General features: G+C 42.3%; 2 protein-coding genes across 6 annotated transcripts in view; one reads left to right on the forward strand and one right to left on the reverse strand.

The window, feature by feature from the left end:
• The first annotated feature begins 1286 nt into the window (after window positions 1-1286).
• On the forward strand, window positions 1287-13779 carry AKTIP (AKT interacting protein). Of its 5 annotated transcripts, none has more exons than XM_016194844.2 (10): window positions 1287-1411; window positions 6629-6738; window positions 8335-8540; window positions 10244-10308; window positions 10391-10491; window positions 11419-11507; window positions 11858-11956; window positions 12046-12153; window positions 12778-12838; window positions 12998-13779. In XM_016194844.2, exons 2-10 carry the CDS (start codon window positions 6697-6699, stop codon window positions 13103-13105), a joined length of 879 nt encoding a protein of 292 aa, XP_016050330.1. In that variant the 5' UTR covers window positions 1287-1411; window positions 6629-6696; the 3' UTR covers window positions 13106-13779. The 5 variants fall into 5 exon arrangements, with proteins under 5 accessions (XP_016050330.1, XP_016050325.1, XP_060041516.1 ...); XM_016194839.2 differs by having other exon boundaries at window positions 1288-1411; window positions 6625-6738; XM_060185533.1 differs by having other exon boundaries at window positions 1386-1411; window positions 6625-6738; window positions 12778-12842; window positions 13001-13779.
• A 52-nt stretch (window positions 13780-13831) lies between these two features.
• Window positions 13832-25053, reverse strand: part of RBL2 (RB transcriptional corepressor like 2) — a 71111-nt gene continuing 59889 nt past the window's right edge. Inside the window, exons 17-21 of the mRNA XM_060172160.1 lie at window positions 18123-18194; window positions 17204-17306; window positions 16522-16733; window positions 15950-16114; window positions 13832-14997 (exon numbers count right to left, since the gene is read on the reverse strand). Coding sequence (XP_060028143.1) covers window positions 14827-14997; window positions 15950-16114; window positions 16522-16733; window positions 17204-17306; window positions 18123-18194 — 723 coding nt within the window. The 3' untranslated portion in view covers window positions 13832-14826. The remainder of the gene's footprint in view (window positions 14998-15949; window positions 16115-16521; window positions 16734-17203; window positions 17307-18122; window positions 18195-25053) is intronic.

Here is a 25053-nt window from a genome sequence, read left to right on the forward strand (position 1 = left end):
ATTGGGTCTTATATGTGCTTTATTTTGCCTCCGGGGTTATTGCTGGGCTCAGTACCTGCACTACAAATCCACTGCTCCTGGAGGCCATTTTTTCAATTTTGTTGCCCTTGTTGCTGTTGTTGTTGGATAGGACAGAGAAATCGAGAGAGAAGGGGAAGACAGAGAGAGGTGGAGAGAAAGATGGACACCTGCAGACCTGCGTCACTGCCTGTGAAGTGACCCCCCTGCAGGTGGGGAGCCAGAGGCTGGAACCAGGATCCATATGCCAGTCCTTGTGCTTTGCGCCATGTGCGCTTAACTCGCTGCGCCACCGCCCGGTCCCTTATATATGCTTTTTATATCTATTTACCGGAGCATGGCTCAGCTCTGATTTATGGTGGTGCCAGGAACTGAACCGGGGACTTTTGGAGCCTCAGGCATGAGACTCTTACATAACTATTGTGCTATCTCTCCAGCCCCGCCTTTTATTATATAAAAATGCTGCCACAGTGCTCCTGCGGGGGCTTTATCTGTATCCCAGAGCTCTTCCATTCTCTGACAGTCTGTGTGTCACCTAACGTCAATTTTTCCAGATTCAACCAGTCCAGCTTTTTAAAAAATATCTGAAAGCACGAGAGAATATGTTTAAAACAACTGAAGACAGTCACCGAAGTTTTTTTTTTTTTAACTATAAATTACAAGCCGAATTCTCTTCCGAATAGTGTTTCCACTTAACTAACATTTTAATCAAACAGGCTACCACTGACAGCTGGTTAAAAGGTTGTGTTTAACCTAATCGGTGCAGCCTGGAACCTTCTCTGCTAAACTCATACGAGCTAGACGGGACCCGCAGTGTGGCTGCGGCGGAGAGGGGTGGGGCGGGGCAGAGAGAGGCGGAGCGGAGCAGCCCAGGCCTCCGCACCCCAGGCCGCCTCGGACGCCCCAGCCCCGCCCTGGAGCAGCCTGAGAAAAGCCGCAGTCACAGCCTTTTCAATGGTCGAGACGGTCAGGCACACGCCGGGGGCGGGCCTCTGTCCTGACTGGCTGACGCGGCGACCAATTGTGTGGGGGTAGTTGCTTGTTTCCTCCCCTCCTTGGACCTTTACTTTGTAGACCGACACGCTCGCGCCAGGGCCTGTTACGTAGGGGGCGGGTCCAGCGCGGCCCCACCTGAGCCGAGCGGATTTGATTGGCAGGACGCGGTACTGTCTCCACGCCCCGGAAAAGCGCATTTGACAGACAGGTGCGCCAGCCAATAGGATTTGGGGGGCTGGGCGGAAGCCTGAGGACAGGGGCGTGGCAGGAGGCGGGGCTCGTATCTGAGAGCAGGGCGGGGCGGGCTGCGGGCAGGGGCCGGTAGGGACCTGCGGCCGGAGATGCTGAGGGGCCGCCACCGCTGGGCCGCCGGGATCCGTGCACTGAAGGCGCTGAGGTGAGGCGCCTTGCCCGGCGGGTTGTCGGACACGTCCGGGCCTTGGAGTCCTTGCACCTGGGGCGCCGGCGTCGCCGGCCTCGGCGTTTGTCCAGCCAGGCTCCCGACTCCCCCGCGACGGCGGCCGCGCTGGGACACAGGGGCGGGGCGGCACCTGTCCGCCTTCGCCGGCACCTGCCGAGCTTGCGGGGGGTCGCGCGGGGCAGGCCGGTCCGCTCCCTTAACCCCGCCTGGAGGGCAGCGTCCTGGAGCCCCGCAGCCCCGCAGCCCCGCACCCCCAAGCCCGGCGCAAGCGCGGCCCCTGACCCGCGGCGGTGGTGGCGGTGACGGTGTCGGCCGAGACCTGTTTGTCCAGATTGCGGAGCGCCCTGTCCGGGCCCGATCCTGCGCGCCTCGCGGCTGTTGACGTCTTCGCTCTGGGCTTCTCTTCTGCGCATTTCGGGGGCCTGTCCCGGGGGTCGGGGGGCCGGGGGGTCGAGGGCGCTGCCGCCAGCCCCAGCCAGCAGGGGACCCATCGGGAGGCAGCGGCGCCCGGCTCGGGTTTGGCTTCGTGCCACGTCCGGGCCAAGTCTTCCCAGCTGTGTGCGAATCGCGGCGGTCGCCGTTCTTGGTTGTTTTTCCCCCCTTCCATATGATTGAATGAGCAGTTTTATCATCATCATTACTTTATCTATCGGCTAGAGACAGCCAGAAATCCAGAGGGAAGAGACAGAAACAGAGACACCTGCAGCCCTGCAGGTGGGGCGGGGGGCTCGGGAGTGGTTGAGTGTCTAGGCTTCACGTTTATGTTCGTTGGTCTTTTCCCCATTAGGGTTTAAGGAGCGAGTCCTTTTTTTTTTTTTTTTTAATCTTTTTTAATGTTCTTTATTGGTGGAGACAGCCAGAGATATAGAGGGAAGGGGGGGAGATAGAGAGGGAGAGAGGCAGACACTTGCGACTCTACTTCACCACTCGTGAAGCTTTCCCCCTGCAGGTGGGGACCAGGGGCTTGAACCCTGGTCCTTGCGCATTGTAACGTGTGCACTCAACCAGGTGCACCACCACCTGGCATCCTCTTCCCACTTTTTTTTTTTTGCCTTCAGGGTTATTGCTGGAGCGCGCCTTCACTATGAATCCACTGCTCCTGGAGACTGTTTTCCCCCCATTTTGTTGCCTTTGTTGTTGTCATTATTATTATTGTCATTGCCGTTGTTGGATAGGACAGAGAGAAATGGAGAGAGGAGGGGAAGACGGAGATGGGGAGAGAGAGACACCTGCAGACCTGCTTCACCGCCTGTGAAGTGAACCCCCTGCAGGTGGGGAGCCTGGGGTTGGAACCGGGATCTTTATGCTGCTCTTTGCGCTTTGCGCCACGTGCGCTTAACCCACTGCGCTACCACCTGACCCCCCTTTCTTTTTTTTTTTCAATTATTTATTTATTTATTTATTTATTTACTATCTTTATTGAATACAGACAGCCAGAGACTGAGAAGGAAAGGGAAAGAGGGACCTGCAGCCCTGCTTCACCACTTGCAAAGCTTTCCCGCTGTGCAGGTGGGGGTCGGGGGCTCGAACCCAGGTGTCCTTGTGCACTGTAACCTGTGCGCTCAACCAGGTGGCCACCACCCAGGCCCAAACGAGCGATTCCAAAATTGCTTCTTTTTGACCGGCGTATTCACCCCACTTGTGTCGGCCCTGCGAGGTGATGCCCGCCCTGGCGTAGGAGTGAACGATGTCGTTTATTCCTCAGGAGCGTGCTGGGATTTCTCCGGGTGACCAGTCACAAACGCGAAACAAAAAGGCCGCAGTGGACTCTTACAGTGAGGAGGGACTGGGGACAGGTTTCACTTGAGGCTTAAAGACACGATCGTAAACAAACAAACACAAAAAAACAGGGTCGTTGAGTCGTTAACATGTTAGGTGACTGACCGGCCTACCCTAGTCAGCTCGGGACTGGCTCAGGCGAAGGAGTCTCCTGCTAGACCTGGTCTGGCTTAGATGGCAGTGAGGTGCTGCCCATCCTGCTGAATCACATAAATAACGTGTTTTTTCTTTTTTGGTTTTTTGTTTGTTTGGTTTTTAATGTTTGGGCCGAATAGGAGTAGGGCCGCACACATTTTTGATGCCCAACCATTTTCATTCCATAACATGACTCACCTGTCGGGGCAGATTTGCTCAGGGCTTTTGCTCCTGTAAGGAAGCAGGTAAGCAGATGAGCCAGGCTCTTTGGTTCCTTGATTTAATTATAGTCACTGAGTGGCATTTTCTCTTGGAAAGCAAAACAGCAATGATGGGCACCTGGCAGGATCTGGGGAATCTGACATCCACCTGTGGACGCTGTAGTCTTATCAGAGGAAACTTCTAGTGATTGTGACGTTTGGGGCATGATTATTTGATATGTTTCTATTTAATGTTTTGACTCTTCTCACCTTTAGCCTTTTGATTGGTGTAGGAACTCAGTGAAGCCCTACTTTAAATGTAATTGACCTTGGGGGAAAATCACCCAAGAGCAAGTAGTAGTTGTTCTTACAACTCCACAGTTTTCCCTTTGCCTCTTTTGTATTTTTAGTAAATGACCCACTAACTTTGTAACCTTTGAGACATGCTTATCACTACTTGAAGCTTTGGTGGAAGATTGTGTTTGTGGCTATCATGTATACTCTTGTGTATATTTGTATTTTGTTTGATATTTCCTTAAAGCCTATTCCTGCACTTCCTGTACACTTGTTTTCTCCTCCTCTTTTTTTATTTTTATTTATTATTGCATAGAGACAGAGAGAAATTGAGAGGGAAGGGGGAAGACAGAGGCAAAGAGACAGACACCTGCAGCCCTGTTTCACAGCTTGCAAAGTTTCCCCCCCTGCAGGTGGGGACGGGGTCTTGAACCTGAGTCCTTGCACATTGTAACTTGTGTGATCAACCAGGTTTGACACCACCCACCCACCCCTCCTTTTTTTTTTTTAAACTCTAGCCTACATTGTTTTATTTCATTGGTGAATTACAAAATTGCAAAATAATGGGGTAGAATCCCACACCGTTCCCACCACCAGTTCTGTGTCCATTCCCTCCACTGGAAACTGCAGTGATTCTCCCAAGAAACGGGTTGCCTATTATTTTTATAATGGTCTATCTATCTACATTTTTATATGTTTATATTATCTATACTTTTCCCCATTTTTCCTATGGTCCTGCCTTCCTTTTTTTAAATTTCTTTATTGGGGAATTAATGTTTTACATTAAACAGTAAATATAATAGTTTGTACATGCATAACATTTCCCAGTTTTCCATATAACAATACAACCCCCACTAGGTCCTCTGTCATCCTTCTTGGATCTGTATTCTCCCCACCCACCCACCCCAGAGTCTTTTACTTTGGTGCAATACGCCAATTCCAGTTCAGGTTCTACTTGTGTTTTCTCTTCTGATCTTGTTTTTCAACTTGTGCCTGAGAGTGAGATCATCCCATATTCGTCCCCTCCTTTTTTTAAAAAAATTTTTTTCAAAGCATTTTATTTCCTTTTGTTGCCCTTGTTTTTATTGTTATAGTTATTGTTATTGATGTCGTTGTTGGATAGGACAGAGAGAAATGAAGAGAGATGGGGAAGACAGGGGGGGAGAGAAAGACACCTACAGACCTGCTTTGCCTTTGAATCGACTCCCCTGCAGGTGGGGAGCTGGGGGCTCGAACTAGGATCCTTGCACTTCGCGCCACGTGTATTTAACCCGTTGCGCTACCACTTGACTCCCCACTCCTTTTTTTAACTGGTACATGATTCCACTACTTTTTTTTTTTGGAAAAATTTTTTAATATGTACTTTATTAGGGAGACTAGTGGGTTACAGTTGACATTAAAATGCAGTAGTTTGTATGTGTGTAATATTTGTTTTCCACATAACAGTCTAATCTGATTCCACCGTTTCTATGAGATTTCCCTTCCAGATGGAGAAAGAGAAACAGACCACAGTGCTGCTTAATGGCTTATGAAGCTTCACCTTTTTGCAGTGCTTCTCTGTGGTTACCAGGGGCTCGAACCCAGGTTCAGTAAAGGTAGAGCACATGATAAAGTCTGTGTTCTCCCTGGTGAGTCGTAGCCTGGTTGAAGTCTCCACACTAAGCAGTTGAAAAAGATTGTTTTCTGAGTCATCGTGTTAGAGTGCATTTACCCCTCATGTTTTCTTCCATCTTTCTTCCTATATTTTTTTCAAATATATATTCCCTTTTGTTGCCCTTGTTTTTTTTTATTTTTTATTATTTATTTTCCCTTTTGTTGCCCTTGTTGTTTTATTGTTGTTGATGTCGTCGTTGTTGGATAGGACAGAGAGAAATGGAGAGAGGAGGGGAAGACAGAGAAGGGGAGAGAAAGACACTTGCAGACCTGCTTCACTGCCTGTGAAGCGACTATCCTGCAGGTGAGGAGCCAGGGACTCGAACCAGGATCCTTAAGCCACCACGGTCCTTGCACTTCGAGCCACCTGCACTTAACCCGATGTGCTACCGCCCGACTCCCTTCTTATATTCTTACATTTTCTATCTTCCATCTGTACTTTTCTTATTTCATAGGCTACTGGTTTTTTTTTTTCTTTTTCTGGAAATAGTAACCATTTAAGATAGCTCATTTAAGATGCTTTGAAGTCATTCTCCTTGGATCTTGAATTCCCGTAACCCTGGGAACAGTGGTGGGTTTTATGTCTGTGTGGGTACAAAACATTCTGAATTTGGCTCTCCCAGCAGTTAAGGCCTATACAGCATGGTAGTAGCAACTGTTGAGGTCCATGTCTTCTGTATTTCTGGTACCAAAGCTCAACTGTGTTCCTGAGTGTTCTGAATTCTGGTCATGGACAAAGTACAGATTCTTGTGGGCATTTCAAGGTAGGAAAGGAATTAATTAGGAAGCTGGAGGGTGGAGTATACTGAAGAAAAAAATATATGAAGGGCCCCCCCCCACTAGGTTTTTATAAGTATAATATAATGTTATACTCGTATGTGCTTTAGATTTAGTTGTTTTTTGTTTTTTTTTTTAAAGATTTATTTACTAATGAGAAACATAGGAGAAGAAAGGACCAGGCATCACCCTGGTACATATGCTGCCGGGGATTGAACTCGGGACCTCAAGCTTGAGAGTCTGATGCTTTATCCACTGCGCCACCTCCCGGACCACCAGATTTAGTTTTTAACTATTTTGGAAATCTTCACTGTTGATGTTGTTGTGTTTCTTTTTTCACTTTGTTTAAAGGTAGAGTGGAGTTTGAAAGCAGCAGAGTTTGATGACACACATCACCGGATTTCTTTGTTTGGAGTACACGTTATGAACCCTTTTTGGAGTATGTCTACAAGCTCAGTTCGCAAAGTAGGTATAACAGACTCAAAGTTAAACTTGGTCTGGGTTTGGTGTAATGCACCAAAGGAAAGGACTCTGGGAAAGGAAGGAAGGGAACTTTAGGATCCTGTTGCATAATGATAGTAAAGGGCCTAGGTTGGTATGAGAATGTTTTGCTTATGCAACACACTCCTACCTGGGGGAAATGAAGAGTTGTACCCATATCTCAACAAAATGTACTGTAAACCATCCACACACCCCCAATAAAATTAGGGAGGGGGAGAATAAAGGCCAGAACAATTCATACGAGGCTGTCTATATTGTTAGTAAGAATCACCTGCATTTTCTAGTTTAGAATTTACTTTTGGGAAATTATTTTGCCAGTTAGTCATGTTCCTTGGCGTCAAGCCTCAAACAGAAATCATTCTGTTAATACAACTGTAATAAAGACTATTGATCTGGGTTATATTTACATGTGATTAAATCTGTAACCCACTAAGAAAAGTCTCTGGGAAGACAAGCCCAGTGCAGTCAAGTCAATCTTGAGTTTTTCTTTTTAAGATGTCTGTTTTTTTAGTTACAAAAAAAATGCATCTTTGGGAGTCGGGTGGTAGCACAGTGGGTTAAGCACAGGTGGTGCAAAGCTCAGGACTGGTGTAAGGATCCTGGTTCGAGCCCTGGCTTCCCACCTGCAGGGGAATCGCTTCACAGGCGGTGAAGCCGGTCTGCAGGTGTCTTATCTTTCTCTCCCCCCCCTGCCTTTCCCCTCCTCTCTCCATTTCTCTCTGTCCTATCCAACAATGACTACAACAATAAAAACAAGGACAACAAAAGAGAATAAATAAATAAAATATTAAAAAATGCATCTTTATTTTTAAATAGCATAAAATATGTGACAAAAATAAACATAATCCACAATTCTGTCTCTAAGAAAATACCATTGTTAATCATTTTTATATGTGACATATATTTTAAATACAGCTAATTAAACTGCTTTTGAGTGTATTTAAGACAAGGAAGTACCTGTGGATGGTAGTTTAATCTTTGACTCATTTAGACCTTTGTCTTTGACTAAGGATGGATGACAGTTTATGCTGATGATAGTCCAAATGTGAAAACATCTATTAGGGACAAGATCAAAATCAGACCCAAGCAAGTGAGAGAATAGTTTCATCTTTTGTTTCTAACCTAAGTGCAAACACCCAGTATCACTAATTCTAGTCATATTCTGTTTATTTCAAGCTTCTTGGCTCTTGACCCTCTACAGCCAAGGAACTTTCCTAGTCTTGCATTTTTGTCTATTGGCTTAATAACCCCGCATTCTCTTATTGGGACCACCAGAAGAAACTGCATCTTCCTGTTTCACTTAAATCCTGTATATACTGGCTTTATTATCTAGATAAGATGCAGCTAATGAAAGTTTTCTAATGCTTTAGTCTCGCTTCAGTGTCCTTTTGCGTTTACAATGACTTGTTTGCTGAAAACATTAAGTCATCTTGATCACTGTGCTAGAATGTCTTTGTAAAGAAATAATTCCAGCTTTTAGGTCATGGACTAAGTATATCGTGTACTTTCGTGATTGAAGAAACAGCCTAACAGATGTTCTCAACACTTCATCTTTAATAGAGATCTGATGGTGAGGAGAAGACATTGACAGGGGACGTGAAAACCAGTCCTCCACGCACCGCTCCAAAGAAACAGCTGCCTTCTATTCCCAAAAATGCTTTGCCCATAACTAAACCGACGTCTCCCGCCCCAGCAGCACAGTCCACAAATGGCACACATGCTTCATATGGACCCTTCTACCTGGAGTACTCTCTTCTTGCAGAATTGTAAGTGTCTCACGTACTGTTAAATTTTGAATCATCCATGAAGTTTATTCTGATGGATTCACTAAACGATAGCCATTTAGTCCTAAAGCTCACATCTACTAAGTCTCCAGTACAAGCCTTTATGTGTACAGAATGATGATGGTGGCCATTGCTGGTGATATAATCTCTCTTAATCAAAGCCTAAGTAGTGTTACAGAAATAGCCTCTCCTAATGATTCTTATTCACAAGGTGGGTAAATAAGCTGTAAAGGCTATTGTACTCTGTAGTTGCCATGTCTGTCTGGAGAATCTGTGGAAGAAGAAACTAAGATTAAATACCTCTATAGATAAGGAACTTAATTTCAGTCCTCTTTTATTCAAGGCGAGGAATTCACACTTGCTGACGATAATTGTTTAGGATAATTGTTAGGATAAATCTTTGGAGTGGACCCATGTGAAGCTTGTGCTTCCTTCTGACTAGCAGCTGATAAGGCTGAGGTCAGGAAGCCATTCCTTAAGGAAGGAACTAGTGCTGCTCACTTGGAGAAGAGAGAACTTGAATAGCACTTACTAGAGCTGTTTCCAAACCCCGAAGGTTTGTCACTACCGAAGGGATTTGAATTGTTCCTTGTGACTCCTCCTAGAAGCAAAACTAGGTAATTATTGAGCAGTTGTAAAGATTTGGGTTTCACAGAAGAGCTTGACTAGTCTGAAGTTTTCTCTGTCTATAGCCTGAACAGATGAGCACTTCTGTAGAGCAGCAGAAATGACGCGGTGCCTGTTCCATCACAGGGGCTCAATTAGTGAAGGAGTGCAAATGGCATTTGGTTTGATGATATGTTATAAGGATAGTTTGGAAATTTTTTTTTTCTTCATTCTTTCTAAAAGAGAACTGGAAAGACAGACACATACACCCTAGGGCCTGTTAGATGAGTTGCTCCCATGTGCTAGGAAGAGCTCAAACCTGAGTTCTCATGAATGGATCGGTATGGAGCTCTACCCAGTGAGCTGACTCCCAGCCCAATTTGAAGAAATCTTAACTTCGGTGATTTAACCATTTTCTCTGTACAAGTTATTTTAAAAGCACCCTTGAGCTCTCTCCTTCACTGCAGTAATGTTGTAATAGCTAGAAGGTCTGAGGCCCCAGTGTAGTTGGCTGGGTGTGATTTAGTAGTAGTAGTTTCTCTAGCTTATAATGGAGGCCTTGTTTTTGAAACTGGGCTGTGAACTAGACAGACTGCTATTGTGGTACGAAAGCTGCTGTCTGTATGAGAGCACAAAAGAGCGTTTCTGGCACCTCACTCTGGTAGATTCATCTGCCAGCCATGTTTTCTGGGAGGAAAACTAGGCTCTTTTTTAGATAAAAGGCAGAGATAGTGAGAACTTCATTGTATCCTGGAGGTTGCACTCAAACCTGGATCACACACATGGCAAAGCAACACACTATTGAAGTGAGCTATTTTACCTGCCCCAAGATTGGACTCTGTTTGGACTTACCTTCTTGATCTTGGGCCTGTCTTTGTGCAGCCAGTTAAAGAGGCAATTATCAGGGACAGATTAGACTGTGCTGAGTTGACTAGTATGCTTAAGGTATCAGCTGCCCCTTGAAAGGATTAATCCTTCTCTCAAAGACTTGAATGGGGGTGGGTGGGCTGGGGGACAGTTTGACCTATTTGAGTCATTTCCATTCATACAGTTTCATGGCTCTCTTGCTTTTGTTCCAGTACATTGGTCGTGAAGCAGAAGCTACCAGGTGTTTATGTGCAGCCGTCCTACCGTTCTGCTTTAAGTAAGGATTCATTCTTCACTTACAGCCTATTAGGTCCCTCGAACACAAGCTTGGGCCTAAATCTCTTTGTTTTTTCCTACAGTGTGGTTTGGAGTAATATTTATACGGCACGGACTTTATCAAGATGGTGTGTTTAAGTTTACAGTTTACATCCCTGACAACTACCCAGATGGTGACTGTCCTGTAAGTAGGAGATAGTCTGGCTTCTCTAAGCACATAGTGAGGGAGGGCTGAAAGAACTTTGTAGAGATTTCTTTTCCTGACCAGGTAGTTAGCACTTTTTTTTTTTTTGATAAGTTTTTTATTTTTCAAAATGTACAATATTTGGGACTTGTTCATGCATAGGTAGTTAGCACTTTTACAATTTCCGTTTCTCAGTGTATTTGTCTACTTAGTAGTAGTCTTTCAGGGTGGAGTTAGATGCACCTTTTGCCACTGAAGCAGGGCTGGAAGTTATGCTACAGCACTTGCTATGTAAATGGTAAGCATTTTATACATAAGATAACAGGTATAATTCCACACTGTTCCCACCATCAGAATTGTGTCCCCATGCCCTCCATTGGAAATTGCAGTTGTTCTCCGAAGGTCACAGACAGGGTTTGACTGTTATTTCTATAGCTACTGTTATATATTTGCCCATTTTTTTCCCTGTGGTCCTGTCTTCTTTTCCTAAGTCACATCTATATCTTTTGCAAATGTCCTCTCTGCGGATGCTGATGGAATTGGAGTTCAGAGCCCTCTGGTCATCTTCCCCTAACATTATTTACCCCTCTGGGAGTATGGACCGAAATTCTTTATGGGGTGCAGAAGGTGGGAGTTCTGGCTTCTGTAATTGCTTCTCCACTGAACATGGGTGCCAGCAGGTTTTTCCCTAGTGGGGTAGAGAGCTGGGTAGGTGGGGTTCCAGGACACATTGGTGAGTTTGTCTGAATGGTGATCCTTGTACTGTAGTAAAGTGACCTACCCATTCCTTCATAGAAAAACTTAGTTATAATTTAGGAAAATTCTTTAAACATGGCTGTCCTTAAGCCCTTTTATTTTAGAACTGTCTGTATGGGTCTAATCAAGTCCATTGCTTCCATTAAAGGCTATGTCTCTCTTTAAATATAGCGCTTGGTGTTTGATATTCCTGTCTTCCACCCGCTAGTTGATCCCACTTCAGGGGAACTGGATGTGAAGAGAGCATTTACAAAATGGAGGTTAGTAGGGAGTCGGGCAGTAGCGCAGTGGGTTAAGTGCACGTGGCGCAAAGCGCGAGGACCGGCGTAAAGATCCTGGTTCGAGCCCCCAGCTCCCCAACTGCAGGGGAGTCTCTTCACAGGCAGTGAAGCAGGTCTGCAGGTGTCTGTCTTTCTCTCCCCCGTCTTCCCCTCCTCCCTCCCTCCATTTCTCTCTGTCCTATCCAACAACGACAACAATAAAACAACAAGGGCAACAAAAGGGAATAAATAAAATCTTAAAAAAAAAATGGAGGTTAGTAGATGAGTCTTCTCTAGTGACATAAATCAGCAAAAGGAAGCATCAGTAAGCATGCCATCTTTCCCTTCAGGCGGAACCATAATCATATTTGGCAAGTGTTAATGTATGCGAGGAGAATTTTCTACAAGATCGATACAGCAAGCCCTCTAAACCCAGAAGCTGCAGTGCTGTATGTCATTTTTTTTCTTTGTTATTTAGACTAGATTGGAAACTTCAGCTACATAAGTTATGTTAGTGACATTTTAACTTTTAACACAGGTATGAAAAAGATGTTCAGCTTTTTAAAAGTAAAGTGGTTGACAGCGTGAAGGTGTGCACTGCTCGCTTATTTGATCAGCCTAAAATAGAAGATCCCTATGCGATTAGGTAAGTGGACATTCTCAAGATAAGTGTGTTTCATAGTAATTGGGGCAACTTCTGTAATATATACTTCTGAAATCTCAAAAAATTCTACATAGACTGGCATATTATGCCAACAGTAAGCACAAATCTGAACACTGCCCTTTTAGTTGGCAGGTTTTGCCAAAGTCCATTTTAAATGGCCCTATTCTTATCAACATTGATATTTGGTGAGAGGAAGGAAAGTCCAAAGTGGGTTCCCGTACCAGCATTTGATGTTTATAATACAGTATCTGGAGGAGTACGATTTTATCAGTTCTTCAAAAACATTCATGCTGCTGGGGAAACTGTAGCATAGTGGTTCAGAGTGCAGGCTAGTGCTCTCATTGGCTTTGGGGACTGCTATCCAGCAAGAACTTTCTGTACTATGGCTCGTTTTCTTCACCTTTAAAAGTTCTTAAGGGTTGTTGTGAGACTCAGTGAGCTTTACCCCAATGTCAGTGCACTCTTAAGTGATAATGTGTGGAAATCATTTATCCACTGACAACTGATGAATGACTATAATAGTATTAAGTATTTTAAAAAGTGGATATTACAGAGAGAGCTAGTAAGCCAAACAGCAAGATGTTTAATAATGCTGTCTTCCTTAAGCTTTTCTCCCTGGAATCCTTCTGTACATGATGAGGCCAGAGAAAAGATGCTGACTCCAAAAGTAAGTGTATAACCATTTACCAAAAAACCAACTTCCAAAATGTCTCCATTGGAGATTATTGGGGGGGGGGGGGGTAGAAGGGGACTGTACAGTGCTAAAGTCTTTTTCCTCATTATTTGTTTTTGGTTTTTTTGTTCTTTGGTCTGTGTTTGTGCCTAGAAGAAGCCTGAAGAGCAGCACAGTAAAAGTGTTCATGTTGCTGGCCTATCATGGGTAAAGCCTGGCTCAGTGCAACCTTTCAGTAAAGAAGAAAAAACGGCAACATAAACATACGAGCTGATGATGCTGGTGCACCACGCACTTTCCTGCTGGACTCTGGCCTAGCTAAAGCTGAGCAATGGCACAGGACTGCCTGAAGAGTAAAACTGTGAGAGCTGTGACTGATAACAGTGTTGTCCATGTATGCTTAGGTTCTAACAGCAAATTTTGGAAACCCCTTATTAAGGCATTGCTTCTGTCAGAAGTGGTGTTAGGGTGATCTAGTTTAGCACTCCAAATTATTGGGGGCCCTGAGGCTTAAGTATTTTTCTGAATATAATGCTAAAGGTAAGTTAGGTTCTTTTAAACTAATAGTAGACAGTTCAGCACTCTCTAATGGTTTTTAAGTCAGTGGTTTCAGTTGTACCTAAGTTAGGATGTGGAGAGAAGAGAACTAGGGAAAGCAGATTTCTTAGCTTGTTAGCACTTTAAGTGGAAAATCATTTGAACCTCAGTCTTCAGCGTACTGTCTTACTGATTTTCAAACTACTGTTGATGAGGTACATATTAGGTGGGTGAAAGGAAACACAACCTTGTTCATAGTTTTGTTTTTTTAAACAAATTACTGTATTTTTCTGGCAAGAGGGAGAAAAAGTGTTAAAACGGTTTCTTATGAAGTCAGATATTTAAATGGTGAATGACTAATGTGTTTTGTAGAGACAAAATAAAACAGTAAATGATCATTCTTTGTCATTTATGGAGGAACTAGAACTTTTCTCAATATAACTAAACAGATTAACTTACAAATGTTTTATTGAAAAATACTTATTTTCATATAAAAATTACAGTAGCAGTAAGTATCTTGAAGGCTTATATATAAATATTTTTGCAGAACACTATTCTAGTTGAACAGTGTGTAAGTTTCAAAGCAATATGAAGTTACCTAGTAACTTTGTTTATACTGATTCAATTTATAATTGAATTTCCTCTATTTAAAATTGCTAAAACAATAGTGATTAATAAATGTAGATAATAGCAGTTAAATAACTTTTCTAATTTGTATAAATGGTACCATGTACTAATAAAAGCTAAATTCTTGAACCTAGTTTAACTAGCAGGGACATAAGCAAGGATATTTTTAAATATACCGCTTTAATAGACACATCTTTTAGACATCTACCTATGAAGGAAGAAGTCATAATTCTTCTTGATTCAACTTGATTTAAAATCTTTACCTAGCCAGCTGATCCCTACATAACAAAAGACTAGAGGATTTAAAAATATGCCCAAAAGGTGGTTAGTGGGGCTTTTTAAAAAGTATGAAGCCTTGTACTTAATAAAGTTCACATTATAGAAAGTGCTATTGCAAATATACAGCAAAATCTGGGTGACAAGAGTCATGCTTTTTACAGCCCTAAAGTGCCACTTCTTACATAAATTCACTCACACATTGCACACTGAGTAATCAAACACTGCTCACACTTAAATGGGGAGAGAAACAGATTTGTAGGGATGCAAAAATCTCATTCCTACCATGTGTTTTAGGACAAAATAGTTTGGTTTCTCATGTGGGCCAGAGCTGACTACAAAACAGGAATGAATTAAAATAGAGCTCCTCTGTTGGGACTTATCAGCAGACCTCATGTCTTATCCTCAGCACTACTTGTAAAAAGTGAAGGGAAAGGCAGAATGAGTAAAAGATATGGAAAGAATTAAAGACCCTTATGGTCCAGCACACATTAAATGGCACTCCTAGACAGTGTGAAGACTTTCAGTCCAATAGACCAACCTTAATGGGAACCTCGATCATTAGCTACATCTTGGAGACGGCGTAATAAGGCAGAATGATTTTCTGGACAAATTCTCTTTGCAGGTGATTCACTTCCATCTTCCAAAAGAATCCCTCTCTTTTTGGTTGGAGTTTCTCCTGTCCTTATCATACTGTTAATTTCTCTCAATCTCTAAGGTGGGAAAAAAGATTATAAAAACCCTTAAAAATGCTGGTAAACATACATCAGTGTTGAACCATGAATGAATTACAGAATTTACCTTAATTCTTTATAAAGATACTCAAAGACTTTAAGTTTTATATTCCAGTTTTACTTCTCAGCTGGCTGAGATTGTCTGGGATGAAGGTAGTTTTTTTTTTTCCCCCTAAAAGTCAGAGGTGGTTTATGCATACTTTCTATATAACCCCAGTTTCTTTTTAGCATAGTATTATACAATGCTGTGTCTCTTCCCCCTTTTAAATTTTTATTTTTTATGCAGAGAAACCACAGCATCAAAGCTGGGCTTGAACCCCAAGTGAGAAAAACATTGCCAGAGAGACTGGATCTGTCCACATTTAAGTTTTTCTAAAGTCCTAAGTCAACTTTTCCAACTTATATATATGAAGCCCCGAATTCAATCCCCCATTGCTAGTTGTTTGATGTGCTGCTTTTGTCATTGACACTTCAGTAGTAAGCGTATTCACATGCCTGTAATACAAAATTTCATAAGACAGTTCATTTACTTGGGAAAGTTCCCTTATTGCAAGCAGTAATAATTATAAATATAGTTGTACCTTTTCCAGAATATCTTAGAAATAGAATCATAAGTGGGTGCTAAATCAAGCACCTTTCACTTTAGCATTGATGTATTTCAGATTCATTGATGTCGCTGACTTTACTGCAAAAAGCACATTTGGGTTGTTTTCTACTTTATATGGTGTGTGGGAGTGAATGAAGTTACCACATACACGCCTTTATTCCACTTCAGGTGAAAATAAATGATCATATAGCATATTGAGTTTTTTTTTAAATTTACCCTCAGCTGAGCAGGGAATCTAATGGAAAGACACTCATTAACCTTTATAAAAATCCAAGTTATTTCCTAAACAATTTTCAAGTCACTAAAGATCAAGAGTAGGCTTACCTTTGAAGGACTTTTGCTGAAGTAGTAGAAGATCTTTTCTCTAGGAGAGAGCATTGTTTCATTTTTATGTGGGGAAATATACACAGGATGATTTTGAGATAGCTGTACTCGGCGAGGAGAGCCTGTTCTTATAAATGGATATGGAGAGAGTGGAGGTGCATCCATCTGTTAAAGACATGTATGTATCTATCAGTGTTTCTACCTGAAGACTTAACAATCAAAGAAAACTATACAAGTAGTAAGTGCTTACTTTGTCCCAATCAGTTTTAAACACTTAGTAAATTGTCATTTAACCTTCACACCAACTAGGAACTACTACTATTCCATTTGTTGTATGAAGAGACACAGTTAAATAACTTGCTAGCTATCAATTTGTGCCCTTGCAATCTCTCTTATATGGATTCCATATAAATTGTTGGTTAGGCAGATCACTATTTTTTTTTTAAACAAGTTTTATTTAACAAAAGAATTATTTGTAAGTATAGTTTTCATATGGTGCACCTTTAACATTAGTGAACCCTTGTCGCTTACAACTTTAAAGACAAGTGTGAAATAATCCCTTTTAGACTTACTACACTTGTCTGTGAGTACTTCATGGCAAACGTCTGAATTTTTTTGATGTAGATGTTGTTGTAGAATTGAATGAGGTCTCCCCTCTCCTCCTCTTCCATGTCGCTGTTGGCGCCTGTGAGATGAGTTGGTGTAGGAGGGGCACTGCTGGGCTGTGGAACTGGCAAGGTGCTGCTTGATCTCATGACTGGACTGGAATCTCTACTCGCGGCAGCTGGTAGAACAAAAGGTGTTAAACACAAAGACAGCTAGTGCAGACTAGAAAACTCGGTAGAAAAAGCTCAATGTGATTAGTGTCAGCGAATGAATGGACACATGATCCTGCATCCCAAGGAGCAAAACAGAGATACTAACTTTAGTACTGTGCTATTACAGGGTAGTTTTCATAAGTAAGTTACACCAACTGAGCCCTGTACTGAGTGGTGGCAACCACTCAATTAGGGGTGACAGTGCATAGCATAGCTTCAGTTGACATGTCAGGTTTTTCTGGAACACAACACATTTCTGCCTGCAACTATTACTAGTGGTACATCCAACGTGCCTCAAAGCTATGGAATGGAGGAGAATGTCACTGAATTTATAATTCACTTTACTGTTCCAAAAAATCCCTGGTCAATAAAATATTCACAAGAAATAAGGGAAGTGCCTAGTTGCTTTGTAAGAATTCATAAAGATCCCACTTACTGTCTTTGTTTAGTTCTGTTGGAGAATTCTGATAGCTTCTGCTGTCACTGCTGCCAGAATTTCTTCTTTTCCTTTTCCCTTTTATCAAAACACTTCTATAGACCTTTAAAGAGATCATGAAAAGGGGTCAGAAGTTAGGATTGAGTATATCTTAGCTGATAGGATGTGGATATGTCAATGAATTCTTACAACAACCCCATATAGTGACAACAGAGGAGGTTAAGAAGTATAGCCAAGGTCTTAAGTGATATCAGGGCCTGTCTGATTTCAAATTCCAAGTACTGCCGAGTAAAATCTTGCTATTTCAAGTCAGATACAAAGATTTTAAATTTGTAGTCTCAATAGAATGATTACTAAATCAGATTGACAAGTACCAAAGAAACTGAAGAATTTCCTAATGTACATTTATCTTGTGATGTCTAAATTAAGAATCAAAAGTACATATTACATTATAGGAAAAATAAAATTGAGCAGCCCATGAAGCTGTCAATGATTGAAGAGCTTATTTGTCGGGGCTGGGTGGTGGTGCACATGTTACAATGTGGTTCAAGCCCCACCTGCAGGGGTAAAACGCTTCAGTGGTGAAGCAGGGTTGCAGTTGTCTCCCTCTCTATATCCCCCTCTAGTTGTCTATCAAATAAATATTTTAAAATGTCAGGGGCCAGGTGGCGCACATGTTATGATGCACAAGGACGATGTTCAAGCCTCTGATCCCCACTTGTAGGGGGAAAGATTTGCAAGTGGTGAAGCAATGCTGCAGGTCTCTCCCCCTTCCCTCTTGATTTCTGTCTCTATACAATTGAAAAAAAAAAAAAATCTTGTTTGACCTGGAGAAAAGGTTATGGAATCAACTGTGGCTAATTCTTTGCATTTATAGACCTAAATTTTCATTTTCACCCCTGAAAGAAAATGTGATTACCTGGCTCTTGGCCTGTGGTTGAGTCCTATAGCAACGCATGATATTCTGGAAGGACTTGTCTTCTTTTGTGACCTGGCTCAGGAAAAAGAAGAAAACATTCTGAAACAAAAACACTTGACTTCTAGCATAGGATCTGAACTCTATGAACCTGCTCCCAACTAAAACTGATCAAAATTATATTTCTAATTTAGACAGTTTAAGTCCTTGAAAGATATGCAGAGGGCATTCCAGAAAACCTAAAATTCAGTAATAAACAGAATTTGAACCAACATCTAGCACAAAAGTACATTAACAAGAAAAATTTGTTGGAGGAGCAAATAAGCAGGTTTGAGCGAGGGGGAAAAAAAAACACTTGAAATAGATATTATGCAATCTGAACAGAAAATAAAGCTCTAGGAAAATGTAGCACATCATTAAGCACATAATGCAAGTACCAAAAAGAAGTAAGTTTAAAGCAGTAAATGCCAAATTTATTTTCAAAATACATTAAGGAAACTCATTGATTTCCAAGAGAAATGTATAGAAATCCATACCTGGACATGTTGCTAAAATACTGAAAGCTGAAGAAATGAGAAAATCTTAACTGCATCTAAAACTGTTTTATGGCCAACAAACAGCTCAGCCAGTAGGACACATCCCTCTATTTGAGCACCATGGACAGCACAAAGCTGCCCAGTAAATGTGGAGTTGTGGCTATTCTATCTCAATAGAACGATGAGTGAGTTATACCAGAGAAGGTTGGCAATAGTATTATACATATGTAAAGTACTGGTATTACATTAGAGAAAAAGAAATCTCGAAGACTAATATCCCACTTAAAATAATGGATAGACAAGGACAGACTTCACACACTGCTAGGCTTTAACATACACAGTACACACTACCAAATGACAATGAAATATACATTTTTTTAAAAGTTTTGTTTTTGTTTATTGATGAGAAACATAGAAAGAGAGAGAAAAACATCACTCTGGTACATGTGTGGCCGGGGAGCAAACTCAAGACCTCATGCTTGAGAGTCCAATGCTTTATCCATTATGCCACCTCCTGGACCACTGAAATATATAATTTTTTAAATATTTTTCCCTTTTGTTGCCCTGGTTTTGTATTTATTATTTGTTGTTATTGCTGACGTTGGATAGGACCACTGAAATACACAATTTTTAAATAGTTATTTTTTCCCTTTTGTTGCCCTGGTTTTGTATTTATTATTTGTTGTTATTGCTGACATTGTTGGATAGGACAGAGAAATGGAGAGAGACACCTGTAGACCTGCTTCACCACCTGTGAAGCGACTCCCCTGTAGGTGGGGAGCCAGGGGCTCACCGCCAGTCCTTGTGCCACGTGCGCTTAACCCGCTGCGCTACCGCCCGACTCCTGAAATATACATTCTTAAGTATAATATTGAATACTGTCCAGGAAAGACTATGCTAGTGAGGATCCGGCGTGAGGATCCCAGTTCGAAGCTCTGATTCCCCACCTGCAGGGGAGCCGCTTCATAGGCAGTGAAGCAGGTCTGCAGTCTTTCTGTCCCCCCCCCCCCCCCGTTTTCCCCTCTCCATTTCTCTCTGTCCTGCCCAACAACGACATTATAACAACAATAAAAAACAAGGGCAACAAAAGGAAATATATATATTTTTAAAATGGATAACAATAACTTAAAGGGACTGAAATAGTAAAGAATATCTTTTAATATTATATTTTAATGAGAAAGATGAAGACCAGAGCACTGCTCAGATCTGGTTTATGGTGGTGCTGGGGATCGAACTTGGGACCCTGAAGCTTCAGCCATGAAAGTCTTTTGCATAATTATTGTACTATCTCCCCAGCCCAAGAATATTTTTCACAACAATGAATTGAAACCTATAACAAATCTGGAAAGTTTTCAGCTATGTGAAAATTAAACAACATACTCTTATAAAGAAATAACTCAAAAAAATAACTAAGATGAATGGAAATGATGTGTATCAGAAATTTTTAGACTGTTAATTACTCAAAGATTCATCTTGACCCAGAAGAGGAAAAAGTTGACTCAAGAGCAGTGAAACTACATATGCAGGAGACCCAAACTCTTAAAAAAACAGATCCAACAGCAGTGAAATCACACTTGTGCAGCCCTCATCAGGCCCCCTAAAAAAAGGGTTACAACTAGCATATGTAAAGGACTCCTATAACTTGGCAAAAAAAGCAGAAAGCCCAAATCAAAAATGAACCAAGAAAATAATACTCAGTTGCGTTAGTCAGCAGAGCAATGCAAAACTACAATGAGGGACCCATGCATTAGCTCAGTTGGATAGTGCAGCTAATCTGCCTAGCTTCTCGTCCAGCCCCCCACCACCACCACCACCACATTGGAGAAAGCTGTAGAGCTGTGGCACCTTCCCCGCTTTCTCTCTCTGAAAAAGTTGGCCTTGAGTGGTGAAGTTCCAGCATGAAAAAGAAAAGGAACCACAGTGAGATACAGTAGTTCATACATCTCCACTGGAATGAACAGAAGACCTCAGCTAATGTCTGAACACGATAAAAGATACTTAACATTATTAGAGAGTTGGATAATAAAAATCAAAACCATACTATGGTACTACTAGTTAAAACCTATTGTGTGACTCAAATTTTTAAAAATGGAAAATAAGGGGCTGGAGAAAGTTCATAATGGTTGTGCAAATGATTTTCATACCTGAGGCTTTGAGGTACCAGATTTAAAGCCACCACAAGCCAGAGCTGAGCAGTGCTCTGGTGTCTGTGTGTCTCTTTTGTCCATCCCTTTCTAAAATAAATAAAATTTTATATGTGAATCAAAAAGAAATTGCTCATGTGGTCCGGGAGGTGGTGCAGTGATAAAGCTTTGGACTCTCAAGCATGAGGTCCTGAGTTCGATCCCTGGCAGCACATGTGCCAGAGTGATGTCTAGTTCTCTCTCCTATCTCTTTCATTAATAAATAAATAAAATCTTAAAATAGAAAGTTGGTCATGAACAACAGCACAGTTTTTCAAATTCTTAGAATTGCCACTGCCACAGCCCCAGCCACTTCACATTGGGGGCTTATACACAAAAGAATTGAAACCAGTGGGCCGGGAGGTGGCGCAGTAGATAAGGCATTGGATTCTCAAGCACGAGGTCCTGAGTTCAATCCCTGGCAGCACATGTACCAGAGTGATATCTGGCTCTTTCTCTCTCTCATTCCTCATGAATCAATAAAATTAAAAAAAGAACTGAAACCAAAGATTCAAATAAATAATTATATCCCCATGTTCATGGTAACTTTATTCACAATAATCAAAGAGTAAAAGCTTCCATGTGTCCATCAATGGATGAATATATAAGACAAATATGGTATACTCATATCATGGAATATTATTCAGCCTTTATATCTCTTTTAAAATATCCTTAGAAGGAGATATTATATTGGGGGTCGGGCGGTGGCGCAGTGGGTTAAGCGCATGTGGCGCAAAGCGCAAGGACCGGCTTAGGGATCCCGGTTCGATCCCCCGGCCCCCCACCTGCAGGGGAGTCGCTTCATGAGCGGTGAAGCAGGTCTGCAGGTGTCTTTCTCTCCCCCTCTCTGTCTTCCCTTCCTCTCTCCATTTCTCTCTGTCCTATTCAACAATGAACAACATCAACAATGGCAATAATAATAGCAAACCACAACGAGGCTACAACAAGGGCAACAAAAGGGGGAAAAGAAAAAGGAGATATTATACTAAAATGTAGGTGAGTCTTGGGGATACTATGCTGAAACCAGTCACAAAAAGAAACTATGATTCTACTTGTATAGGTGTCTGAAGTAGCCAAATTCATAGAGACATATAGTATGGTGGTTGCTAGGAGCTGGTGGTTAACAGGGTAGGGAACTGGAGAGACACTACTTAATGGTGTGTGCAACATTGTAAATATATAATCAGGCACTGAGTTATTCATTTAAAAATAGTTAATTCTGGATCAGGGAAGAGAGTAGAGCTCAAATATGGGAAAGGTGTATAAATACTGCTGACTAAACCCCATCGATTTGATGATTTCTGGTCCTTTTTCCAGCCATGACATCATCTCCCCAGACAATAACTTGGATCCAACTGCATATCAGATTTCAGGCTCAGGGAAAAAAGGAAAAAGGAAAAAAGAAAAAAAAAAAGAACTAACTAGTATAGCCACAGGCCCTTTGGAATATAACTAAAACATGCCTACCAGCTATCTACAAAATGGAGACCCCCCCAACTCTACATCTGCACTATTCCAGCCTTTAGGTTCATGATTAGTCAACAACTTGTTTGGCTTTGTATGTTAACTCTCTTTTCAGCCACCAAGTTCCAGATGCTAGCATGATGCCAACCAGACTTCCCTGGACAGATGACCCCACCAATATGTCCTGGGGCTGATTCCCCAGAGCCCCGCCCCACTAAGGAAAGAGAGACAGGCTTGCGAGTATGAATCGACTTATCAACACCCATGTTTCAGCGGGGAAGCAATTACAGAAGCCAAAGCTTCCACCTTCTGCATCCTACAGTGACCTTGGGTCCATACTCCCAGAGGGATGAAGAATAGGAAAGCTATCAAGAGAGGGGATGGCATACGGAGTTCTGATGGGAAATTGTGTGGAGTTGTACCCTTCTTGTCAGTGTTTCCTTTTTATAAATAAAATAAAACAGTTAATTCTACATGTGTTTCATTTAAATATGTTGGGAAAAAAAAAACAAAGTGTTGATGAGAATGGAGAAATTAAAGCCTTCACATACAAAAGTGTGGTAAGGGGACCGGGCAGCAGCACAGTGGGTTAAGCGCACATGGCATGAAGCACAGGGGCCAGCATAAAGATCCTGGTTCAAGCCCCCGTCTCCCCACCTGCAGGGGGGTCACTTCACAAGTGGTGAAGCAGATCTGCAGGTGTCTTTCTCTCCCCGTCTCTGTCTTCCCCTCCTCTCTCGATTTCTCTCGGTCCTATCCAACAACTACTACAGCAATAAGAACAACAAGGTAAACAAAATGGAAAAAAATAGCCTCCAGGAGCAGTGGATTTGTAGTGCAGGCACCAAACCCTAGCAATAACCCTAAGCTCAAAAAGAAAAAAAGTGTAAATTTGGAAAATAATATGGAAGTTTCTCAAATGATTAAACATAGTTACTATTTGACCCAGCAATCTACTTCTTGTTCCCAAGATTTAAAAAAATATATATATATATCCATGCAAAACTCTGTACATATAGCATCATTCATAAGACCAAGAAATTTAAAATATCCCCAAAGTCTACCAGCTCACCAACTAGGGTGCACTCCTTGTCATCAATGTGTGCAACCCAGGTTTGAGCCCCAGCACACATGAGAGAAACCACAGCATTGGAGGAAGTCTAGTGCTATAGTGTTTCCCCTCTATCTGAATGAAAAAGCAGCCTAGGGAGGGGAAACCACACATGTTCAGGTCCCAGGTCTGCAAAATAAAACCAAATTGACTTGTGATATTGCATTTATTTGTGAATATAGTAAAATCCATTGAGCTATACTTTTTAATTTTTTTCCCTTTTACTGTTTTTTTTTAATTTTTTATTTAAGAAAGGATTAATGAACAAAAACATAAGGTAGGAGGGGTACAACTCCACACAATTCCCACCACCCAATCTCTATAACCCACCCCCTCCCATGATAGCTTTCCCATTCTCTAGCCCTCTGGGAGCATGGACCCAGGGGTACTATTTTATTTATAAAAAGGAAACACTGACAAAACCATAGGATAAGAAGGGTACAACTCCACACAATTCCCACCACCAGAACTCCGTATCCCATACCCTCTCCTGATAGCTTTCCTATTCTTTCTCCCTCTGGGAGTATGGATCCAGGGTCATTGTGGATGCAGAAGGTGGAAGGTCTGGCTTCTGTAATTGCTTCCCTGCTGAACATGGGCATTGACAGGTCTATTCATACTCCCAGCCTGTCTCTCTCTTTCCCTAGTGGGGAAGGGCTCTGGGGAAGCAGAGCTCCAGGACACATTTCATTCTCAAACAGACATGTTGGGCTTAGGCCTCAAATAAATCCCTCTCTCCATTGTTACTGGTCATCTCTATCAGGAACAACAAAATAGACCCCTTTGTGGGGCCACCATAGGATACTTCCCTCAACTTGGATCAACAACAGTAGAGAATGTTACATCCTCTGAAGGGATATTGGACAACATACTCTATGCTACACCTGAGCTATACTTTTTTTAAACTACTCTTAAAAAAATATAGTGGGGGTCAAGTGGTAGTGCAGCAGGTTAAGCACACACGGCGCAAAGCACAAGGACCAGAGAAAGGATAACAGTTCGAGCCCCTGGCTCGCCATCTGCAGGGGGGTCACTTTACAAGCGGTGAAGCAGGTCTGCACGAGTCTATCTTTCTCTCCGCTCTCTGTCTGCCCCTCCTCTCTCCATTTCTCTTGAACAACAACAGCAGCAATAGCAACAATAATGACAACAAGGGAAACAAAAGGGAAAAAAAATAGCCTCCAGGAGCAGTGGATTCATAGTGCAGGCACCGAGCCCCAGTGATAACCCTGGAAGCACAAAAAAGAAATAGCAAGAGGCAGGCTAGAGAAGTAGCTCACCAGCTGGTATAATTTGCCAGTAGCATGGCTTGGGTTCAAGTCCTAGCAATCACAACAGCTGTCACTCGGGTAACCTAGAAAATGCCACAGAGAAAGAACTCAAGATCCATCTCTGCCTTTTGTATCTTACACAGAATCTGCCACAGACTCAGGAAGCTCCATGGCGTCTCTTCTTTGATGAATGAAAAAAAAAAAAAAGTTGGCTCTATAGCAGTGGAATTGCACACACACAAGGTCCTAACTCCATGAAAAAGAAACACACCCGTGTGTGTTTCTAGCATGTGTGGTGCTGGGGATTGGTCACAGGACCACATGCAGCCAGGCCCTGTGTTCTACCTGCTGAGTCACCTCCCAGTCATG

Source organism: Erinaceus europaeus, chromosome 2 (genome assembly GCF_950295315.1).
Source record: "Erinaceus europaeus chromosome 2, mEriEur2.1, whole genome shotgun sequence".
Classification (NCBI taxonomy): Eukaryota; Metazoa; Chordata; class Mammalia; order Eulipotyphla; family Erinaceidae; genus Erinaceus; species Erinaceus europaeus.